We start from the raw sequence: 18,488 nt of genomic DNA, 5'->3' as shown, positions 1-18,488 counted from the left end.
TTGCATTAGTTTAAATGTGCATTAAACCTGTTGATGTGCATGCCACAGATGTATAGTATACAGATGTGTAATTTGTCAACATTATGAACAATTTTGAACAGCAGACTATATAGTAAATGTGAACTCATTTAAGCAAAGTAAAGTCAGGCCCATGGGTGGGGTCACTGAGCATCAACAGATTTTTAAGGTGATGGAAACAGAAAAAGTTTTTTTTTTTTTTACCATTTGTGCAGGTGATATGAGTGTGTGATAGCTTGATGTGACTGGCCCAATGAAAGGTCCAACCGTGGCACATAATTCTTCGAACATAGCCCTTGACATTCGGAATTGTTTAACCCAAAGCTGGTCTTCACAATCCACCAGAATAGTTTTTAAGAGCGGGTGCTCCCAGGAATGCAGAGGCTGGCAGTGTGTGGGCATTGCAGCCATTCCAGCCCTTATTATATCAGATATTACACTTTTTCTGTGGCGTCTACTGGCAGCATTTTATACAGATACAGCTAGATACAGCTGCTCCATCAAGACAAGGCGGCTCCCTTAAGATAATGCACATGACTTAGTAAATGGAAAAGGGCAACGATTTGGATTTTCTTTGGTCTAATTTTTTTAAATGTGCTTAAAAAATGCAAAATATTTCAATGGAAACCCAGCTACTGTGAGACTGTCAATACACTAAAACCCTCTCAGAGAAGTTGCGTGTGTAAATTTACCTGCAGCAGCGAATAAAGCACCATTATACCAAATTCTCTGCATTAGATAGTAAATGTTGAAACAGTTACTGTCTGCTGTAAAAATTGCCTACTGCAAGTTTTTTTCCTGTTATTATGTGCTGTATGTTCCATTTGTTTGGGACAGCTATGGTAGTTTTGTGCAATAAAGTGTGATAGTTATTAGGTACATTTATTTATTTATCTGTCAGTTATTTTATTGAAAGTATCTTAGCATATCCCTTAGAAAAGTCCTCATCGGTCTATGATGGAATAAACCAGCCTAATTATACAGGACTTCACTTGAACCACAGTCAGTGGATTTTGGAAAACATCTCTAATGAGGATGAGCCTTTATTTTTGATGTTTAAACAATCATGAAGGTAGTTAAATCTTTATGCTGGATCTCCAGGTATCAGTTTGTTCAGTTATCGTTGGTTTTTAAAGTAGTTTCAGTAGGGTGTCGTGTTGTGTTTGTTCAGGGTCATCAGTCGAGCTCCAGGTCTGAAGCTGGTGGTGGAGACTCTCATCACGTCACTGAAGCCCATCGGAAACATCGTCCTCATCTGCTGTGCTTTCTTCATCATCTTTGGCATTCTTGGAGTTCAGGTTCATCTGATATTCAATCAACACTTTTAATCTCTCTCACTAAAGTCCACATGAAAATAGAGCAGACTCCACAGTGATCTGTCTCTTTCTTTGGCTCTGAGCTAAAATGTAGTGAGCTTTCTACCGAACCTAACTCTAAGAATAACTAGCTATGTTTCCATACAAGTTACGAATTTAACTTATGTGAAAAATCTGAATATCGCAAAAACTATTTGCGAATAAAGTAGCATTTGATGTGCGTTATTACACGTTTTGCTGCAGTTTCCCAGAGACATGTCCAGCGGGGAGCGCCAAAAGCGAGTGAAATGGTGCCGTAATCAGACAAGGATTTTAAGATGAAAATTAGATTGAGGTTTTAATGAGTAAAGGCTGATTTATACTTCTGCGTTGAACCAACGGCATAGGTTCTGCGTTGTGGCCAATATGTTGGTTTGCATTTATAGTTCTGCATTGGTGTCTGCGACGTTCTTCGGTTACACAGCCAAAATGCTAATTATACATTTCTAATTATACAAACGAGTTCAAAGTATGTGAACATGTTGAAATTTAGGTAGGCTACATATTATTTATTATGCATGTTGGCTGTATTGCAGGGAGCAAATAAGTGAGAAAAATACTGTATGCTTGCTCTTGATTCACTTAAATAATAATATATAAATATTTTGGCATAATTTTGATGTTCCGTGTTGAAAATCATCAAATTAATTAATAACTATACCTCACTTGGCGAACTCTAAATGTGTGTCATTTTAAAGACTTTACAATGCATGTAGGCAATAACACCAACTCTTACCAGGTGCTTTTTAATTTAATGATAAATTAGAAGTGTTCCTTTCCATAATTTATGAAATATGATTTACTGCGCACAATACTGTCAAACATACGGTCAAATTATCGTGCAGATTGGAGGTTCGTGAATAGAATACAACACATGTTGTTTCACTCACATATCAAACTAATATCAAGTAAAAGCCCCAAGAAAAAAAAAGATTTTAGAGTTTATAATCTGTAAAGAGATATCGTTTGTTGCTTTTTGCTTACATGAAACACAAACAGAACAGCTCCCGATTTAGTTAATTGCTTTAATGGTCCCGAGTCCGAATACAATATGATATGATGCATAGATATTAAAATAATCTAGGTGAAATGTGACGCTACCTCAGATATCGTTGTTATCATCCTGGGGGGGTGGTCTTTGGTTACAAAGTGCACCAATCACAACTGTTGTGGGTTGCATCGAATCGACACGACACGCAGTTACATTTTTGAAGAGGTGCATATCAGTCTACAGCGTAGGATTGACGCAGAAGTATAAATCGACTTTAAAACGAACCTCCCTAACCTAAAACTTTAACCTAAACCTAACTCATAGTGTCCTAAAAGCAAATACGAAATGAAAAACACATTTTCTGAAGCAAGCATGTCATTTTGTGTTGCTTCTATGGCACTTCCGTCTCACATGTCAGCTTGCGTGTTTGGCCGGACTTGAACTAGCGGCCTGCCAAGTCCAAAGTCCAACACTCCCTGCGCAAGCTAATCACATTGGAATACGGGAGTATATGTAGGTGGGTCTGTGTATCATAAAGTTTATCGATATCATAACATAGCAATGTGTCACTAATAGTTAGACAAATAAGTGTTCATAAAGTCATAATGAACCGTTGTAGCTGTGATTTGTGTGAAACTGAATAAAATGCACAGTTGTTGTTGGGCCTCTAGTGTTCATTTTACCAGGAAACTGCAGTGAAATGTGGAACATGGAAAGTAAAAGTCAGTTTGCAAAACTTTTGTTATAATAACATTTATACTATGAGACTAGATTGGATAAAGCAGATTAAAGGCCTTGTTTACATTAGATTTTTTGAGTTGGAGTTTGAATAGTCTTGGTCCGTTAGAACATTCATTTAATGTAAATCTATGGGATTATGGGGATTTTTTGATTGGCCACTGTGTGAAAACTTCAATTCTGATTAGTTAGAAAATCCATAGCAACCCGAGTCAGAACAGTCTGAAGGTCTGTGCCAAATTTGGTGGATGTAGCTTGAACTAAATTTTGGTCTTTGTTTAGGGATTTTGAAAATGAAAATGGAAGTTTAAGCCCCTGTGTTCTGTTCAGTGTTCAGACAAAACGCTCTGATGAACTTCATGTTTGCTAGCGTTCATTCGGCAGAAGCGAAAACGTGTCACACAGTTCTGGGAGGATATAATAGACAATCATTTTGATGACAGACTTTGACATTCCAGAATAACCAGAGCAATATTTAAGATGCTATGCTAGGATATTGATGACAATCTATGTGCAAATTATGTAAGTCACATGATTTATTTTTATATAGAAAATATATAGAAATTTATTCAGTAAATGTGTTTCCATTGTAGTTTATATGCATGTGTTCTTATCGAATTAGAAGTTGATTCACCTCAAGCGGAGTATACATTTTTTATGCACAATTTGGAGATTTATCTTCGCTTCTTGATGTTTCCATCCAGCATTTTTATGCGATATCCCAAAATGTACAAAATATGTGAATGGAAACCTAGCTACTGACACCTGATTAGGATTGCCACCCATCCCGTATTTAAAGATGAAATGATGTGTCCCGTATCTAATCAATACGAGACATGATTTGCCCTGTTTTTAAGTTAGTCCGATGGCGTCACGGCAAAATCGTTCATGATCATTATTTAACCTTGATATCCGTTAGAAATTTAAGGACCATCTGAGAAGTCAGCACATTGTGCTAAAACGTGCTAAAACTGTGAAGGGACCGTCTGAAAACGCCCCTGTGAACTCTAGAGAGAGTCCTGTATTTGACAACTTTAAAAGTGATAACCCTACTCCTGAAACAAAGAATGATCGTATGTCTTCTAATACCTCAAGTCGGCGATATTCTAAGGCCACATCACTTTTGTTCTTCACAGACAATCCGAGAACACATTGTGACAAGCTTAGTGGAAAAAATAAATACAACATGGCAGACACTGTTGACAGAAATATAAATATAAATCATTCAGTACCTAAAATATAGATAAATATAGTTAAATAAAGTTAAATCCCAGTACAAATGTGTTATTTTACCCACTTTTTGTGTGTTCAATGTATTTATTTCATACTTATTTGAGTATCACACCGTTAGCTTAGCAACCATGCTAATGTCATGTCAATGTAGAGCATTTCAAATGAGTCACAATGAGACAGCTCAGTAGGTTTTGAAACTGATCCTCTCTCTCTTTCTCTCTCTCTCTCTCTCTAATTTCTCAGATTTTTGTGTATAATCTGATTTGGTCTCTGGCTGCTTTTCTCTCTTCATTTTAACGTTTGCTTCATCAAATCATACAGATTGCTTTGTGTGTTTTTACGTGTGTGTGTGTTCTCTGCAGCTCTTCAAAGGGAAGTTTTATTACTGTGTGGGTTTGGATGTGAAAAACATCACGAATAAGTCCGATTGTCTCTCTGCAAATTACCGCTGGGTTCATCACAAGTATAACTTCGACAACCTGGGACAGGTATGAAGCACCAATCTAATAAGACTCTTACTGAGTTCAACAGTGAGCACGCTCTTTCAGTGGACTTGGTTGTGGAAGTATTTTCAGTTTTCCGTAAAGAGTCCTAAAACTTGAACTGAACAACGTCACACAACATCAAGTTTAAGTATAAAATACAATATACACAGAAGAGCCAAAACATTACGACCACCTGCCTAATATGCTGTTGGTCCTCCGCGTGCTGCCAAAACAGCGCCGACCCGCTGAGGCATGGACCCCACAAGACCCGTGAAGGTGTCCTGTGGAATCTGGCACCAAGACATTAGCAGCAGATCCTTTAAGTCCTGTATGTTACGCGGTGGAGCCGCTATGGATCAGACTCATTGGTCCAGCACATCCCACAGATGCTCAATCGGATTGAGATCTGGGGAATTTGGAGGCCATGGCAACACCTTGAACTCTTCATCATGTTCCTCAAACCATTCCTGAACAATATGAGCAGTGTGACAGGGCGCATTATCCTGCTGAAAGAGGCCACTGCCACCAGGGAACACCATTGACATGAAGGGGTGTACCTGGTCTGCAATGATGTTTAGGTAGGTGGCACATGTCAAATTGACGTCCACATGAATGGCCAGACCCAGGGTTTCCTAGCAGAACATTGTCCAGAGCATCACACTCCCTCTACTGGCTTGTCGTTTTCCCACAATCTTGATGTTTCCATCCAGCATTTTTATGTGATATCCCAAAATTCACAAAAAATATGTAAATGGAAACCTAGCCACTGACTCCTGATTAGGATTGCCACCCGTCCCGTACTTAAAGATGAAATGATGCGTCCCATATCTAATCAATACGGGATGTTTTGTGACTTGTGCCACAGTAGACCTTCTGTCAGTTCAGACCAGATGGGATAGGCTTTCGTTGCCCTCGTGCATCGATGAGCCTCGGGCGCCCAACACCCTCTTGCCGGTTTGTGGGTTGTTCCTCCTCGGACCACTGTCGGTAGGTACTCACCACTGCTGACCGGGAGCACCCCACAAGCCTTGCTATTTCAGAGACGCTCTGACCCAGTCATCTGGCCATAACAATTTGTCCCTTGTCAAAGTCGCTTAGGTATTTACTCCTGCCCATTTCTCCTGCATTCACGAGAACTGATTGTTCACTTACCATCTAATCTACCCAGACCTTGACATGTGGACTTGTTAGGAGATGATCAACGTTATTCGATTCACCTGTGAGGGGTCATAATGTTTTGGCTTATCAGTATATTTGGAGTTTATTGTAAAATATTCAATATGTACAAATACAGGAGTAGTTTAAGAGTAAAAGACTTGATTCTGCACTCAAAATATTATTACCCTTACTCACATTATAGAAAGTTTGTACAAACTTTTATTCAGATTACAGTAGGTCAGTTTCATTGAGCCAACATAATGTAGTTGGATTAGGTCAAATTAATGTACTATAGCAGTTTTAACTCAACTTCATTAGGTTCGTCTGACTCTATTTACTTAGGTTTATTTAAATAATTTTCTTAAGTTGGTCCAACTTAATTTATTTTATTAATTATTAGTATACAGTTGTGATAAAAAGTTTGCATACCCTGGCAGAAATTGTGAAATTTTGGCATTGATTTTGAAAATATGACCGATCATGCAAAAAAACTATTATTTAGTCTTTTATTTAAGGATAGTGATCATATGAAGCCATTTATTATCACATAGTTGTTTGGCTCCTTTTTAAATCATAATGATAACAGAAATCACCCAAATGGCCCTGCTCAAAAAATGTACATACCCTTGAATGTTTGGCCTTGTTACAGACACACAAGGTGACACACACAGGTTTAAATGGCAATTAAAGGTTAATTTCCCACACCTGTGGCTTTTTAAATAGCAATTAGTGTCTGTGTATAAATAGTCAATGAGTTTGTTAGCTCTCACGTGGAGGCACTGAGCAGGCTAGATACTGAGCCATGGGGAGCAGAAAAGAACTGTCAGAAGACCTGCGTAACAAGGTAATGGAACTTTATAAAGATGGAAAAGGATATAAAGAGATATCCAAAGCCTTGAAAATGCCAGTCAGTACTGTTCAATCACTTATTAAGAAGTGGAAAATTCAGGGATCTCTTGATACCAAGCCAAGGTCAGGTAGACCAAGAAAGATTTCAGCCACAACTGCCAGAAGAATTGTTCAGGATACAAAGAAAAACCCACAGGTAACCTCAGGAGAAATACAGGCTGCTCTGGAAAAAGACGGTGTGGTTGTTTCAAGGAGCACAATACAACGATACTTGAACAAAAATGAGCTGCATGGTCGAGTTGCCAGAAAGAAGACTTTACTGCGGCAATGCCACAAAAAAGCCCGGTTACAATATGCCCGACAACACCTTGACACGCCTCACAGCTTCTGGCACACTGTAATTTGGAGTGACGAGACCAAAATAGAGATTTATATTCACAACCATAAGCGCTATGTTTGGAGAGGGGTCAACAAGGCCTATAGTGAAAAGAATACCATCCCCACTGTGAAGCATGGTGGTGGCTCACTGATGTTTTGGGGGGGTGTGAGCTCTAAAGGCACGGGGAATCTTGTGAAAATTGATGGCAAGATGAATGCAGCATGTTATCAGAAAATACTGACAGACAATTTGCATTCTTCTGCACGAAAGCTGCGCATGGGACGCTCTTGGACTTTCCAGCATGACAATGACCGTAAGCACAAGGCCAAGTTGACCCTCCAGTGGTTACAGCAGAAAAAGGTGAAGGTTCTGGAGTGGCCATCACAGTCTCCTGACCTTAATATCATCGAGCCACTCTGGGGAGATCTCAAACGTGCGGTTCATGCAAGACGACCAAAGACTTTGCATGACCTGGAGGCATTTTGCCAAGAAGAATGGGCAGCTATACCACCTGCAAGAATTTGGGGCCTCACAGACAACTATTACAAAAGACTGCACGCTGTCATTGATGCTAAAGGGGGCAATACACAGTATTAAGAACTAAGGGTATGCAGACTTTTGAACAGGGGTCATTTAATTTTTTTCTTTTTTGCCATGTTTTTTTTTATGATTGTGCCATTCTGTTATAACCTACAGTTGAATATGAATCCTATAAGAAATAAAAGAAATGTGTTTTGCCTGCTCACTCATGTTTTCTTTAAAAATGGTACATATATTACCAATTCTCCAAGGGTATGCAAACTTTTGAGCACAACTGTTTGCTAGGTGATCAAGTGTCTATTTGTGGATATTTTTGATATTTGCAACCCTCTTTGCTGTGCATCAATTATCCGGAATACTGACTGTAATGGGTAAGGATGGGCAAGGAGGAGGCAGGAACCAGCTGAGCAGTCAACAAAACTTTTAATGACATAAATCAACTTAAATCAACTTAGACACACACACAGTGGCCGCGTGTGTCTCTCTCTCAAACTGGTGCCTCCGGCTCGTCTTTATCCTTCCTCCCGCTGATTAGAACAATTCAGGGCCGGGCGTGCGTCCTCACGGCCCAGCCACGCCCTCCTCCTCGTCAAACTCCTCCACAGTCCGACTCAGGCCAGGGAAACCTCCGGCATGACGTACTCCCCTCCCCTCCCTTCCTGCCGGCAGGTCTTCCCTGCCTCTCTGCAGCCCTGGGAGAGACGAGGGGAGGGAGAGGGGAGAGAGAGAGAAAAACACGCCGTCGCCTGGTCCTCAGACACTCCTCCGCCCTCTGGCGGATGACATCCGCTCCTCCTCTGGCAGATGGCAGCAAGTCCTCTGACCCCTGGTGGATGGCCGCGGCTCCTCCCCTTCCTGGTGGACAGCAGCGATTCCTCCGACTCCCGGCGGCTGGTAGTGACTCCTCCGTCCCCTGGAGGACGGCCGCGGCGAGGACTCCATGACAGCGCATTCCTCCTTCTTCCCGGATTTCGGCACCAGTGTAACGGGTAAGGATGGGCAAGAGGGAGGCGGGAACTGGCTGAGCAGTCAACAAAATTTTTAATGACATAAATCAACTTAAATCAGCTTAGGCACACACTGCGGCCGCGTGTGTCTCTCTCTCGAACTGGCGCCTCCGGCTCGTCTTTATCCCCCTCCCGGCTGATTAGAACAATTCAGGGCCGGACGTACGTCCTCAAGACCCGGCCACGCCCTCCTCCTCGTCACACTGACTTTATGTTTTTACAACGAGTGTGATGAAACATCATTTTGTGTGCATGTAAGGAATTTGATGACAGAATATTTAAACTGGTTGCATTAAGTACTTCGTGAAGGCAAAATACTCTGAATAGGCTACTTATAAACACTACTACTGTCTTTATGACTGATGTTTTAATTTGTGTTGCTTTAGTTAATTTTAAGTAAGTAAATTGAACAAGCAGCAAAAATCCGTTTTTTGAGCGTCGAAATTAATTTCTCTATGGTTAAACTGAATGGGATTTTTCATTCCGGAAATTGACTGTTGTGCTGTATCTTCTGTCTAGACGGTGATTGTGTGTACTTGTGATTTTCCATTTCAGGCTCTGATGTCTTTGTTTGTGTTGGCATCTAAAGATGGATGGGTAAATATCATGTACCATGGTCTGGATGCTGCAGGGATCGACCAGCAGGTAAAAAACACACAAACACTTTCAGATGTTGGTTGTTAAGAGTTTTTTTCTTTGGACTCATGAGCCTCATTATTTTCTTACCAATAATGTGAAATTATATTTGCAACACATTTAACTTTGGGGAATTGAAACAAAATATTCTATGCAAAAAAAATCAGTAGGATGTGATTTTATCTATTATATTATGGATGTTAGGCCTTGATATTATTGGTTAATATTATTTTTCCCTGTCCATTTGGCTGTGATGATGTCAGCAGAAAAGAAAAGTAGTTTTAGATGTGGAGCAAATTATTATTTGTTTTTACTGAAAGATTATGAAGACTAATATTTCTTCCATTGGAATAATGACTTGTGCACCAGGAACATTTATAATTAAAGTTAATAAGGTCTATTTTAATTTCATGTTTTCAAGCCGCTTAAGGAGGTTACTGCTTTTATGAAACGAAAGTATCAGACACCAATATTGTATTGTTACATTTAGTAGTTAGCCTAAGCTTTCAATGCAGCTTAAGCAAATAAAGTGATTCTGTTGTAAAAACAATTTTTTTCTCTCTTCAGCCAGTGACTAACAACAATCCCTGGATGCTGCTGTATTTCATCTCCTTCCTGCTGATCGTCAGTTTCTTCGTGTTGAACATGTTCGTTGGTGTGGTGGTGGAGAACTTCCACAAGTGCCGTCAACATCAGGAGGTGGAGGAGGCCCGACGACGAGAGGAGAAACGACTCAAGCGCCTGGAGAAAAGGAGACGCAGTAAGACATGGCACACGCGTGTTTGTCAGATTGAGTTTATTTTTAGAGCACATTTAAATCAGTCTTGAGCCAAAGTGGTGTACAGCAGTAAGAAAGATAAGAAAAACAAAAGACATAACATTAAGTATAATAATAATAACAGCATTGATAATAGTAATCGTATTTGAAACGATAATAAATAGTGTCCAGAATAACAGTAATAATAAAAATAATAAAGGACATGATACACTGACTGAAGTAGACTTAAAACCTCTTTACACATATACAAAAGTGTGTCAATAATGTAATAGTTCAACCAAAAATGAAAATTCTGTCATAATTTATTAAGGATCATGTCGTTCCAAACCTGTATGGCTTTCTTTTTTTCTGTGGAACGCAAAAGGAGAAATTTGGATGAATCTACACAGAATCTTCACATTAATCTTTTCCATACAATGACCATGATTTTCAAACTCCAAAAAGGACAAGATAAATAAATAAATGCCATAAAAGTGTCACAAAATCACCCCATTACATACCTGTAATATGGACTACTTTTGTGAGACTTTTATGGTGTTTTTTTTGTAATTTTGGGGCTGTACAGTCCGTGCAGCATGAACACTCTTAAAGGGGTCATGACGACATGCCTTTATATTATTTTTATATTTTTATTGAGGTTAGGTTCATTTGCAATACAGTGGCAAGAAAAAGTATGTGAACCCTTTGGAATTACCTGCATTTATGTATAAAGTCTTAAAATTTGGTTTGATGTTCATCTCAGTTACAATAATGAACAAACACAATCTGCTTTAACTAATAACACACACATTATTGTATTGTTCTTGTACATACTGAATACATCATTCACAGTGTAGGTTGTAAAAGGATGTGAAACCCTAGGCTAATGACGTCAACAAAAGCTAATTAGAGTCAGGAGTTGGCAAACCTGGCATCCAGTTAATGAAATGAGATTGGAGGTGTGGGTTAGAGCTACTTTAACTTATAAAAAGCACTCACACATTTTGAGTTTGCTATTCACAAGAAACATCTGTTGACGTGGACCATGCCTCACAAAAAAAGAGATCTCAGAAGACCTACGATCAAGAATTGTTTCTTTGCATGAAGCTGGACAGGGTTACAAAATAATTTTGAAGAGCTTAGATATTAATCTGTCTACAGTTGGACAAACTGTCTATAAATTTAGTACCGTGGGTACTCTCTCTAGAAGTGGCCGTCCAGATAGATGACTCAAAAGGAACACTGCAGAATGCTCAGTGAGGTAAAAAAGGACCCTAGAGTGACAGATAAAGACTTGAAGGAATCATTGGAACTGGTTAACATCTCTGTTCATGAGTCTACTATACGGAAAACATTAAACAGGTATGGTGTCCGTGGCAGGACACCACGAAGGAAGCCGCTGCTTTCCAACAAAAACATTGCTGCGTGCCTGAAGTTTGCCTTGAAGCTCAACGCTACTGGGAAAGTGTTTTGTGGACTGATGAAACTAAGGTTGAATTGTTTGGGAAGAGCACACAGCACTATGTTTGGCGTAAAAAGGACACCGCATACCAACATGAAAACATCATCCCAGCGGTGAAGTACGGTGGAGGGAGCATCATGATTTGAGGCTGCTTAGCTGCTTCGGGCCTGGACCGCTTGCCATCATCAAGGGAAAAAATTATTTTCCAAGATATCCTACAGGATAATGTCAGGGTGTCTGTGCACCAGCTGAAGATCAGTAGAAGTTGAGTGATGCAGCAGGACAATGACGCTAAACATCGAAGTAAATCCACTACAGAATGGCTTTAAAAAAGAGAGCCGTTCACACCAGACATCCTGAATATGGCTGAGCTGAAGCAGTTCTGTAAGGAAGAATGGTCCAAAATTCCTTCTGAACGTTGTACAGGTCTAATCCGCATCTATCGGAAACGGTTGGTTGAGGTTATTGCTGCCAAATGAGGATCGACCAGTTATTAAATCCAAGGGTTCACTTACTTTTTACACAGCACTGTAAATGTTTAATGAGATGTGTTCAATAAAGATTATAGTTGATAAATTATAATAGTGTGTGTGTTGTTAGCTTAAGCACATTACGACGTGATCATTTTCTACACTCATTCTGGTTTTGGCGCTGCTTCTCCTTTAAGACATGACACACCCATTGTTATGATTGGCTCTCTGCTCTTGACTGACATGCTCTCTCTACTTGCCATCTGACTTCTCACAAAAGAAAGTCATACAGGTTTGGAACAACATGAGTGTGAACAAATGATAGAATTCAAATTTTTTGATGCTGTAACTGTGATAATCAGAGAGCGAGCAGGAAGTGGGTCATGTTCTAACAGAGTCTAATTAGTTTCTCTCGTCTATTCTCAAGAATTCCTCTCCAGCATCCTCCTGCTCTCATTTTACTTCTCTTGTTCTTCATTCTTCATTTCTCTCTCTCACTCTTTCTTACTGTATTATTCATCTTCCTGTTCTGTCTGCTACTCGTGCTCTATCTCAGATCTCTCTGTACTCCCTTATTCTTCTATCTCTGTTCGCTTTCTCTGCACAACTCCTGAAATCCTGTCTTCCGTTTGCCAAATTTATCTATACTGACCTCAATGTTTTCTCTTCCACAATCCATTCATCATCTCACTGTCAGCCACCCCTCTATTCTCCCTTCATTTTCATCCCTCTATCATTACATCTTTCTCACTCTCTGTTGTAACGAATATCAGCACAGCTCTGATTGGGGAACTTTTAACACTGTGGATTGCAAGAAAGTAAACTTTCGTTATAATTTTTTTCACACATTCAGTTTGTCTACTAACAATGTCCAACAGTGTATGTACATGCATCACAGGAGATTCATGTCATTTTTGTCATGAAATTTCCACCACAGTGTCATTTCCAGCACATCTCAAATTCTGTATTGTGTTTAATAGAATTCTGTGCTGGAAATGAAGCTGATGGAAATTATATTTTAAAACTTTTTCAAATAAAATCAATGACTCTTTTGACTTACTGAGGTTAATTTCATAGATAACATTTTATGTATCCTAAATATACACAATTAAATCATATTTTCACACTTTTTGAAGTAAATATAGCGAGTAATAGCTAAGTATATGTCTGACAATTGTGTTGGTGTTGCTTATATGCTGTATTTTCACTAATAACTTCAAGAAGAATAAACAGAACATAAAATATCACATAGCATTACTTAAAGGAGGTAATTATCTTTCAAACGAGCCCACACACAAGGTAATCAGATGCATAGATCATTAGATAATCCACATGAAGCACATTGTTACATATGACCACCAGGAGATGGCGCCAAATACATGACACAGACTCAATGATGACTCAAATGACACAGAATGAAACTCATTCTGTGAAATCTCATTACTAAAATCATGTCTACATGCTATGCAAACCTTTAGTCATTGTTGTGTTTGCATGTGTAATTAGTTCTTATGTACAATTATTATGTTTAATTTGTTTGGAGATGTTTTTGTACACTGTGATAAATTATTTTTGTAATGCTATAACTTTTGATTGCTTTTTCGTATCAACACAACATTTTTCTCAGATACAGTGGACATGATTGGAAACAAAACAAAAGCAGTTTTTCAGAGCCACTGTATTTACATCCACAGATACATAATGTCAAAAAATAAGAAAAATAAGAAAAAAAGTAAATTTTTGACTTTTTTATTTTTATTTTTCAGCAGTTTTTATATCATTACAAATGTTTTAAAAGTTTTCTTTACAGGTCACTGCCGTGCTGATGTTCAGTCTCTGTCTCTCTGCAGAAGCTCAGCGCTTGCCCTATTACTCGTCGTACGGTCGTGTTCGTCTGATGATTCACTCGTTCTGCACCAGTCATTATCTGGATCTCTTCATCACCCTCATCATCTGCATTAATGTGATCACCATGAGTCTGGAGCACTACAGCCAACCACAGGTGAGAAACAACATCACATGACCACACACCGGCTAATCAGCATTAAGATGAATCTCGCTGAACCTGTCACCTGAATTACTGATTTGTTTTAGTATTATACAGTAAAAATGACTATATTACACTATTAAGACTGACATCACCATTGAGAATAATGAGAATTACAAAAATCTTACAAGACGTCTGGATGCAGTACAGTAAGAAGTATTCGGGGAGAAATGTGTTTAACTGTAATACAAATAACATCACAGTGCAGAATAATAATTGAAATGTCTCTGTTAAATCTCATCTTTCTCTGTTAGTCGTTGGAGACGGCGCTGAAATACTGTAATTACTTCTTCAGCTCCACGTTTGTTGTTGAAGCCACACTGAAACTCGTCGCATTTGGATTCAGACGCTTCTTTAAAGACAGGTACACACACACACACACACACACACACACACACACACACACAACACACACTTGAACCAGTGTTGGGGTATACATATTTATAAGTCGTAATTCTGCTAACTTTCAGTTTATTCTGAAATCCCTGCACAACATTTTACTTTTACTAATGTGTAGTGAAATAAATGTGAGTTTTATGCACCCAAGTAAAAAGGAAAGCATTTAAATTATTATATCAGCCAACATTTAAACAATTGTATCTCAGTAACGGTTTGGAGTAGAAACAATAAATAAACTGTTAGAAAGCATAAAACTCAAAATGATTGTGCAGATTACACATTTTTAGTTAGATACTGCCGTTTATTAATGTTATTTCAAATTAGTGTTTCTATTTTATGAAATGTTTTAGTGCCACGTAATAAAAAATCACGATTTCGAGAATAAAGTCATAATATTTTGAGAATAAAGTCAAAATTACGAGAATAAAGTAGTAATGTTTTTTATAATAATGTCAAAATTACAAGAATAAAGTCATGGGGCCTGGGTAGCTCAGTGGTAAAATACGCTGGCTACCACCCCTGGAGTTCGCTAGCTCGCTAGTTCAAATCCCAGGGTGTGCTGAGTGACTCCAGTCAGGTCTCCTAAGCAACCAAATTGGCCTGGTTGCTAGGGAGGGTAGAGTCACATGGGGTAAACTCCTTGTGGTCGCTATAATGTGGTTCGTTCTCGGTGGGGCGCATGGTGAATTGAGTGTGGTTGCCGCAGTGGATGGCATGAAGCATCCACATGCGCTATGTCTCAAAATCAAAAGTAACAGTCAGTATCTGGTGTGGCCACCAGCTGAATTAAATACTGCAGTGCATCTCCTCCTCATGGACTGCACCAGATTTGCCAGTTCTTGCTGTGAGATGTTAACCCACTCTTCCACCAAGGCACTTGCAAGTTCCCGGACATTTCTGGGGGGGAATGGCCCTAGTCAGTAGAAAGGTCTTTTTAATGTCCTAAGTTTTTATAACTGTGACCTTAATTGCCTACCGTCTGTAAGCTGTTAGTGTCTTAACGACCGTTCCACAGGTGCATGTTCATTAATTGTTTATGGTTCATTGAACAATCATAGAAAACATTGTTTAAACCCTTTACAATAAAGATCTGTAAAGTTATTTGGATTTTTACAAAATTATCTTTAAAATACAGTGTCCTGAAAAAGGGACGTTTCTTTTTTTGCTGGGTTTATTTATTTTAACAATATTTTAAGAGAAAATCGCGAGGAAAGTAACATTAAAGTGATGTAGCGAACAACAGCAAAGTGGGGCATCTGCGTCTTTACAAACAGTAAACACCACTAACCAGGGAGATTACATTGACTGTGCAACTTCGTTTTTGCAAGCTCTCTCTTCATGAATGAGGTGTGCATTAGTACAGGCATTTTCAACCTGTGTGCGCTTGTCAAGGGAGGTGCGAGATACAGGCTTGCTTACGTGGTAACATCCCCTCAGTTATACTGTAAGATTGTTTTGAGAGCAAAAACCAACAAAAAAGCAGAACATGGCTGGGTTTCCCAATAATGTTGCAACATTTACGATCATCTTAACCAACGTCGCTCGTTATTTTAAGATGGAGTAACGGCTGTTCCCAAACCAGCATGCAGATCGCTCATTAAAGTAGAACTTAAGTGTTACTGATGCTGTCCGGTCCAAAGGTGCTGATCTTTTTGGCAAATATGTCCAGGAGTTTGTCTTCTCAAAATGAAAATAATGTGGAAATCAACAAACAACTTTTCAAGGTGCCGAAATTTATAAAATTTAGAAATGCATGTAACATGAATGCACATGATGTGCCCTAAAGTTTTGTTTTTTTGGCTGGGACCGGAATAGATGCACAAAGAACAGGATTATAATGACGGACATCAGTACTGAACTATAGACCTATGTAAATATGAATAGATCATCTGGTTAAAGTTCTAGGCACTGTGCACTTGTAGCCTTCACCTGAATAATTCAATATCCTACATTACTGCAAAAAAGTGTGCTTGACTACACAGCGAATCTGGATTTATGTCAGTCTATAACACTCTTCATCATCATTTGATCAGTGTTGATGAATTACTGCTGATATGATGGGTTAAAAATGTTCTCAAACATCTCTTTTAAATAAAATTAACTTTCACTTCTTTTTAATACTTTTATTTAATAAAATACAGTTGTGATCAAAAATATTGGCACCCTTGGTAAATATGAGCAAAGAAGGCTGTGAAAAATATGTCTTTATTGTTTATCCTTTTGATCTTTCATTCAAAATATTCCCAAAAATCTATCCTTTAATTGAAGTAAACTAATTGAAAGGGGGGGAATCTCATAAGTAAATAAATATTTTTCTCCACAATTATTGGCACCCCTAGAAATTCTTATGAGTAAAATATATCTGAAGTATATTTCCATTCATATTTTACATTCTTTAGTGCACCTGGGTGACTAGAAACATGAAATTGTTCAGCCATGACTTCCTGTTTCACAGGGTTATTAATTATGAGGTAACACACAAGCCAAATTCCCTTAATCATCCATCACAGTGTGTTAGACTAAAGAATGTAGTTCTGATGTGCAGCAAAAGGTTGTTGAGCTTCACAAAATGGGAAGTGGCTATAAGAAAATAGCCAAAGCATTGAAAATGCCCATTTCCACCATCAGGGCAATAATTAACAAGTTCCAATCAACTGGAGATCTTAAGAATCGGCCTGGAAAAGGACGTGTGTCTATATTGTCTCCACGCACAGTGAGGAGGATGGTTCAAGTGGCCAAAGAATCTCCAAGGATCACAGCTGGAGAACTGCAGAAATTAGTTGGGTCTTTAGGTCAGAAAGTCTCCAAAACTACAATCAGACGTCACCTACATCACCACAACTTGTTTGAGAGGGTTTTAAGAAAAAAGACCTCTGCTCTTGTCCAACAACAAACTCAAGCGTCTTCAGTTTGTCAGACACTACTGGAACTTCAAATGGGACCGGATTCCCCTATGGTCAGATGAAACAAAAACAGCTTTTTGGCAGCAAACACCAGAGATGGGTTTGGCACACACAGAGATGAAGAAGTACCCAATGCCCATGGTTAAATGTGGTGCTGGATCTTTAATGTTGTGGGGCTGTTTTTATGCCAGAGGTCCTGCACATCTTGTACGGATACATGGCATCATGGACTCTATCAAATACCAACAGATAAAAAATCTAAACCTGATTGCCCCTGCCAGAAAGCTTAAAATGGGCCCTGGTTGAATATTCCAGCAGGACAATGATCCAAAACAAACATCAGTATAAACACACAAATGGTTCACTGACCACAAAATCAAGGTTCTGCCATGGTCATCCCAGTCCCCTGACCTGAACCCCATAGAACACCTGAGGGGTGAACTGAAGAGGAGAGTCCATCAGCGTGCATCTCTGAATTTGAAGGATCTGGAGAGATTCTGTATGGAGGAATGGTCTCAGATCACTTGCCAGGTGTTCTCCAACCTCATTATGCATTATAGGAGAAAACTCAGACTTTATTCTCGTAATTTTGACTTTATTCTCAAAATCTTTATTTATTTTTTTACGTGGCACTTAAACGCTGTCGTACTAGTTTCATTAGCAGCAGTATTTTTTTTAATTTAACTGTTATTTAACAAGGTTGAACCATTTGCATCTCTTTTACAAGAGAGCCCAACCAGATCTAGACAGTATGAAAGATATAACACAAAAAAAAATTGAAAAGCTAAAATATGTGTAACAGTGAGACACAATGGAAGTTAATGGGGGCAATTTTAAGAGGGTTTAAATGCAGAAACGTGAAGCTTATAATTTGGGTAGATTGCTCCTGAAATGTAATCCGGTACTGATTACAAATGACACAACTAAAATTGTAAATAGTAATGTAATCTTTTAGATTACAAGGTAATCTGATTAATTTTGGATTATTTATTGCATGTTTGATGAAAATCGAATCAATTTTAAATGTATGAAGTACTGATTAACACTCCTTTCATTAAATA

General features: G+C 38.7%; 1 protein-coding gene across 1 annotated transcript in view; it reads left to right on the top strand.

Moving 5' to 3' along the window:
* The window catches only part of LOC127446217 (voltage-dependent T-type calcium channel subunit alpha-1I-like), a 168,928-nt gene that overhangs the window by 119,406 nt on the left and 31,034 nt on the right, over nucleotides 1-18,488 (top strand). Inside the window, exons 21-26 of the mRNA XM_051706967.1 lie at nucleotides 1,190-1,316; nucleotides 4,698-4,823; nucleotides 9,309-9,398; nucleotides 9,957-10,149; nucleotides 13,929-14,080; nucleotides 14,380-14,489. Of these exons, the coding sequence (XP_051562927.1) occupies nucleotides 1,190-1,316; nucleotides 4,698-4,823; nucleotides 9,309-9,398; nucleotides 9,957-10,149; nucleotides 13,929-14,080; nucleotides 14,380-14,489 (798 nt within the window). The remainder of the gene's footprint in view (nucleotides 1-1,189; nucleotides 1,317-4,697; nucleotides 4,824-9,308; nucleotides 9,399-9,956; nucleotides 10,150-13,928; nucleotides 14,081-14,379; nucleotides 14,490-18,488) is intronic.

The sequence above is a fragment of the Myxocyprinus asiaticus genome, chromosome 9 (assembly GCF_019703515.2).
Source record: "Myxocyprinus asiaticus isolate MX2 ecotype Aquarium Trade chromosome 9, UBuf_Myxa_2, whole genome shotgun sequence".
Taxonomy (NCBI): Eukaryota; Metazoa; Chordata; class Actinopteri; order Cypriniformes; family Catostomidae; genus Myxocyprinus; species Myxocyprinus asiaticus.
This window is presented reverse-complemented; position numbering and strand designations above follow the sequence as displayed.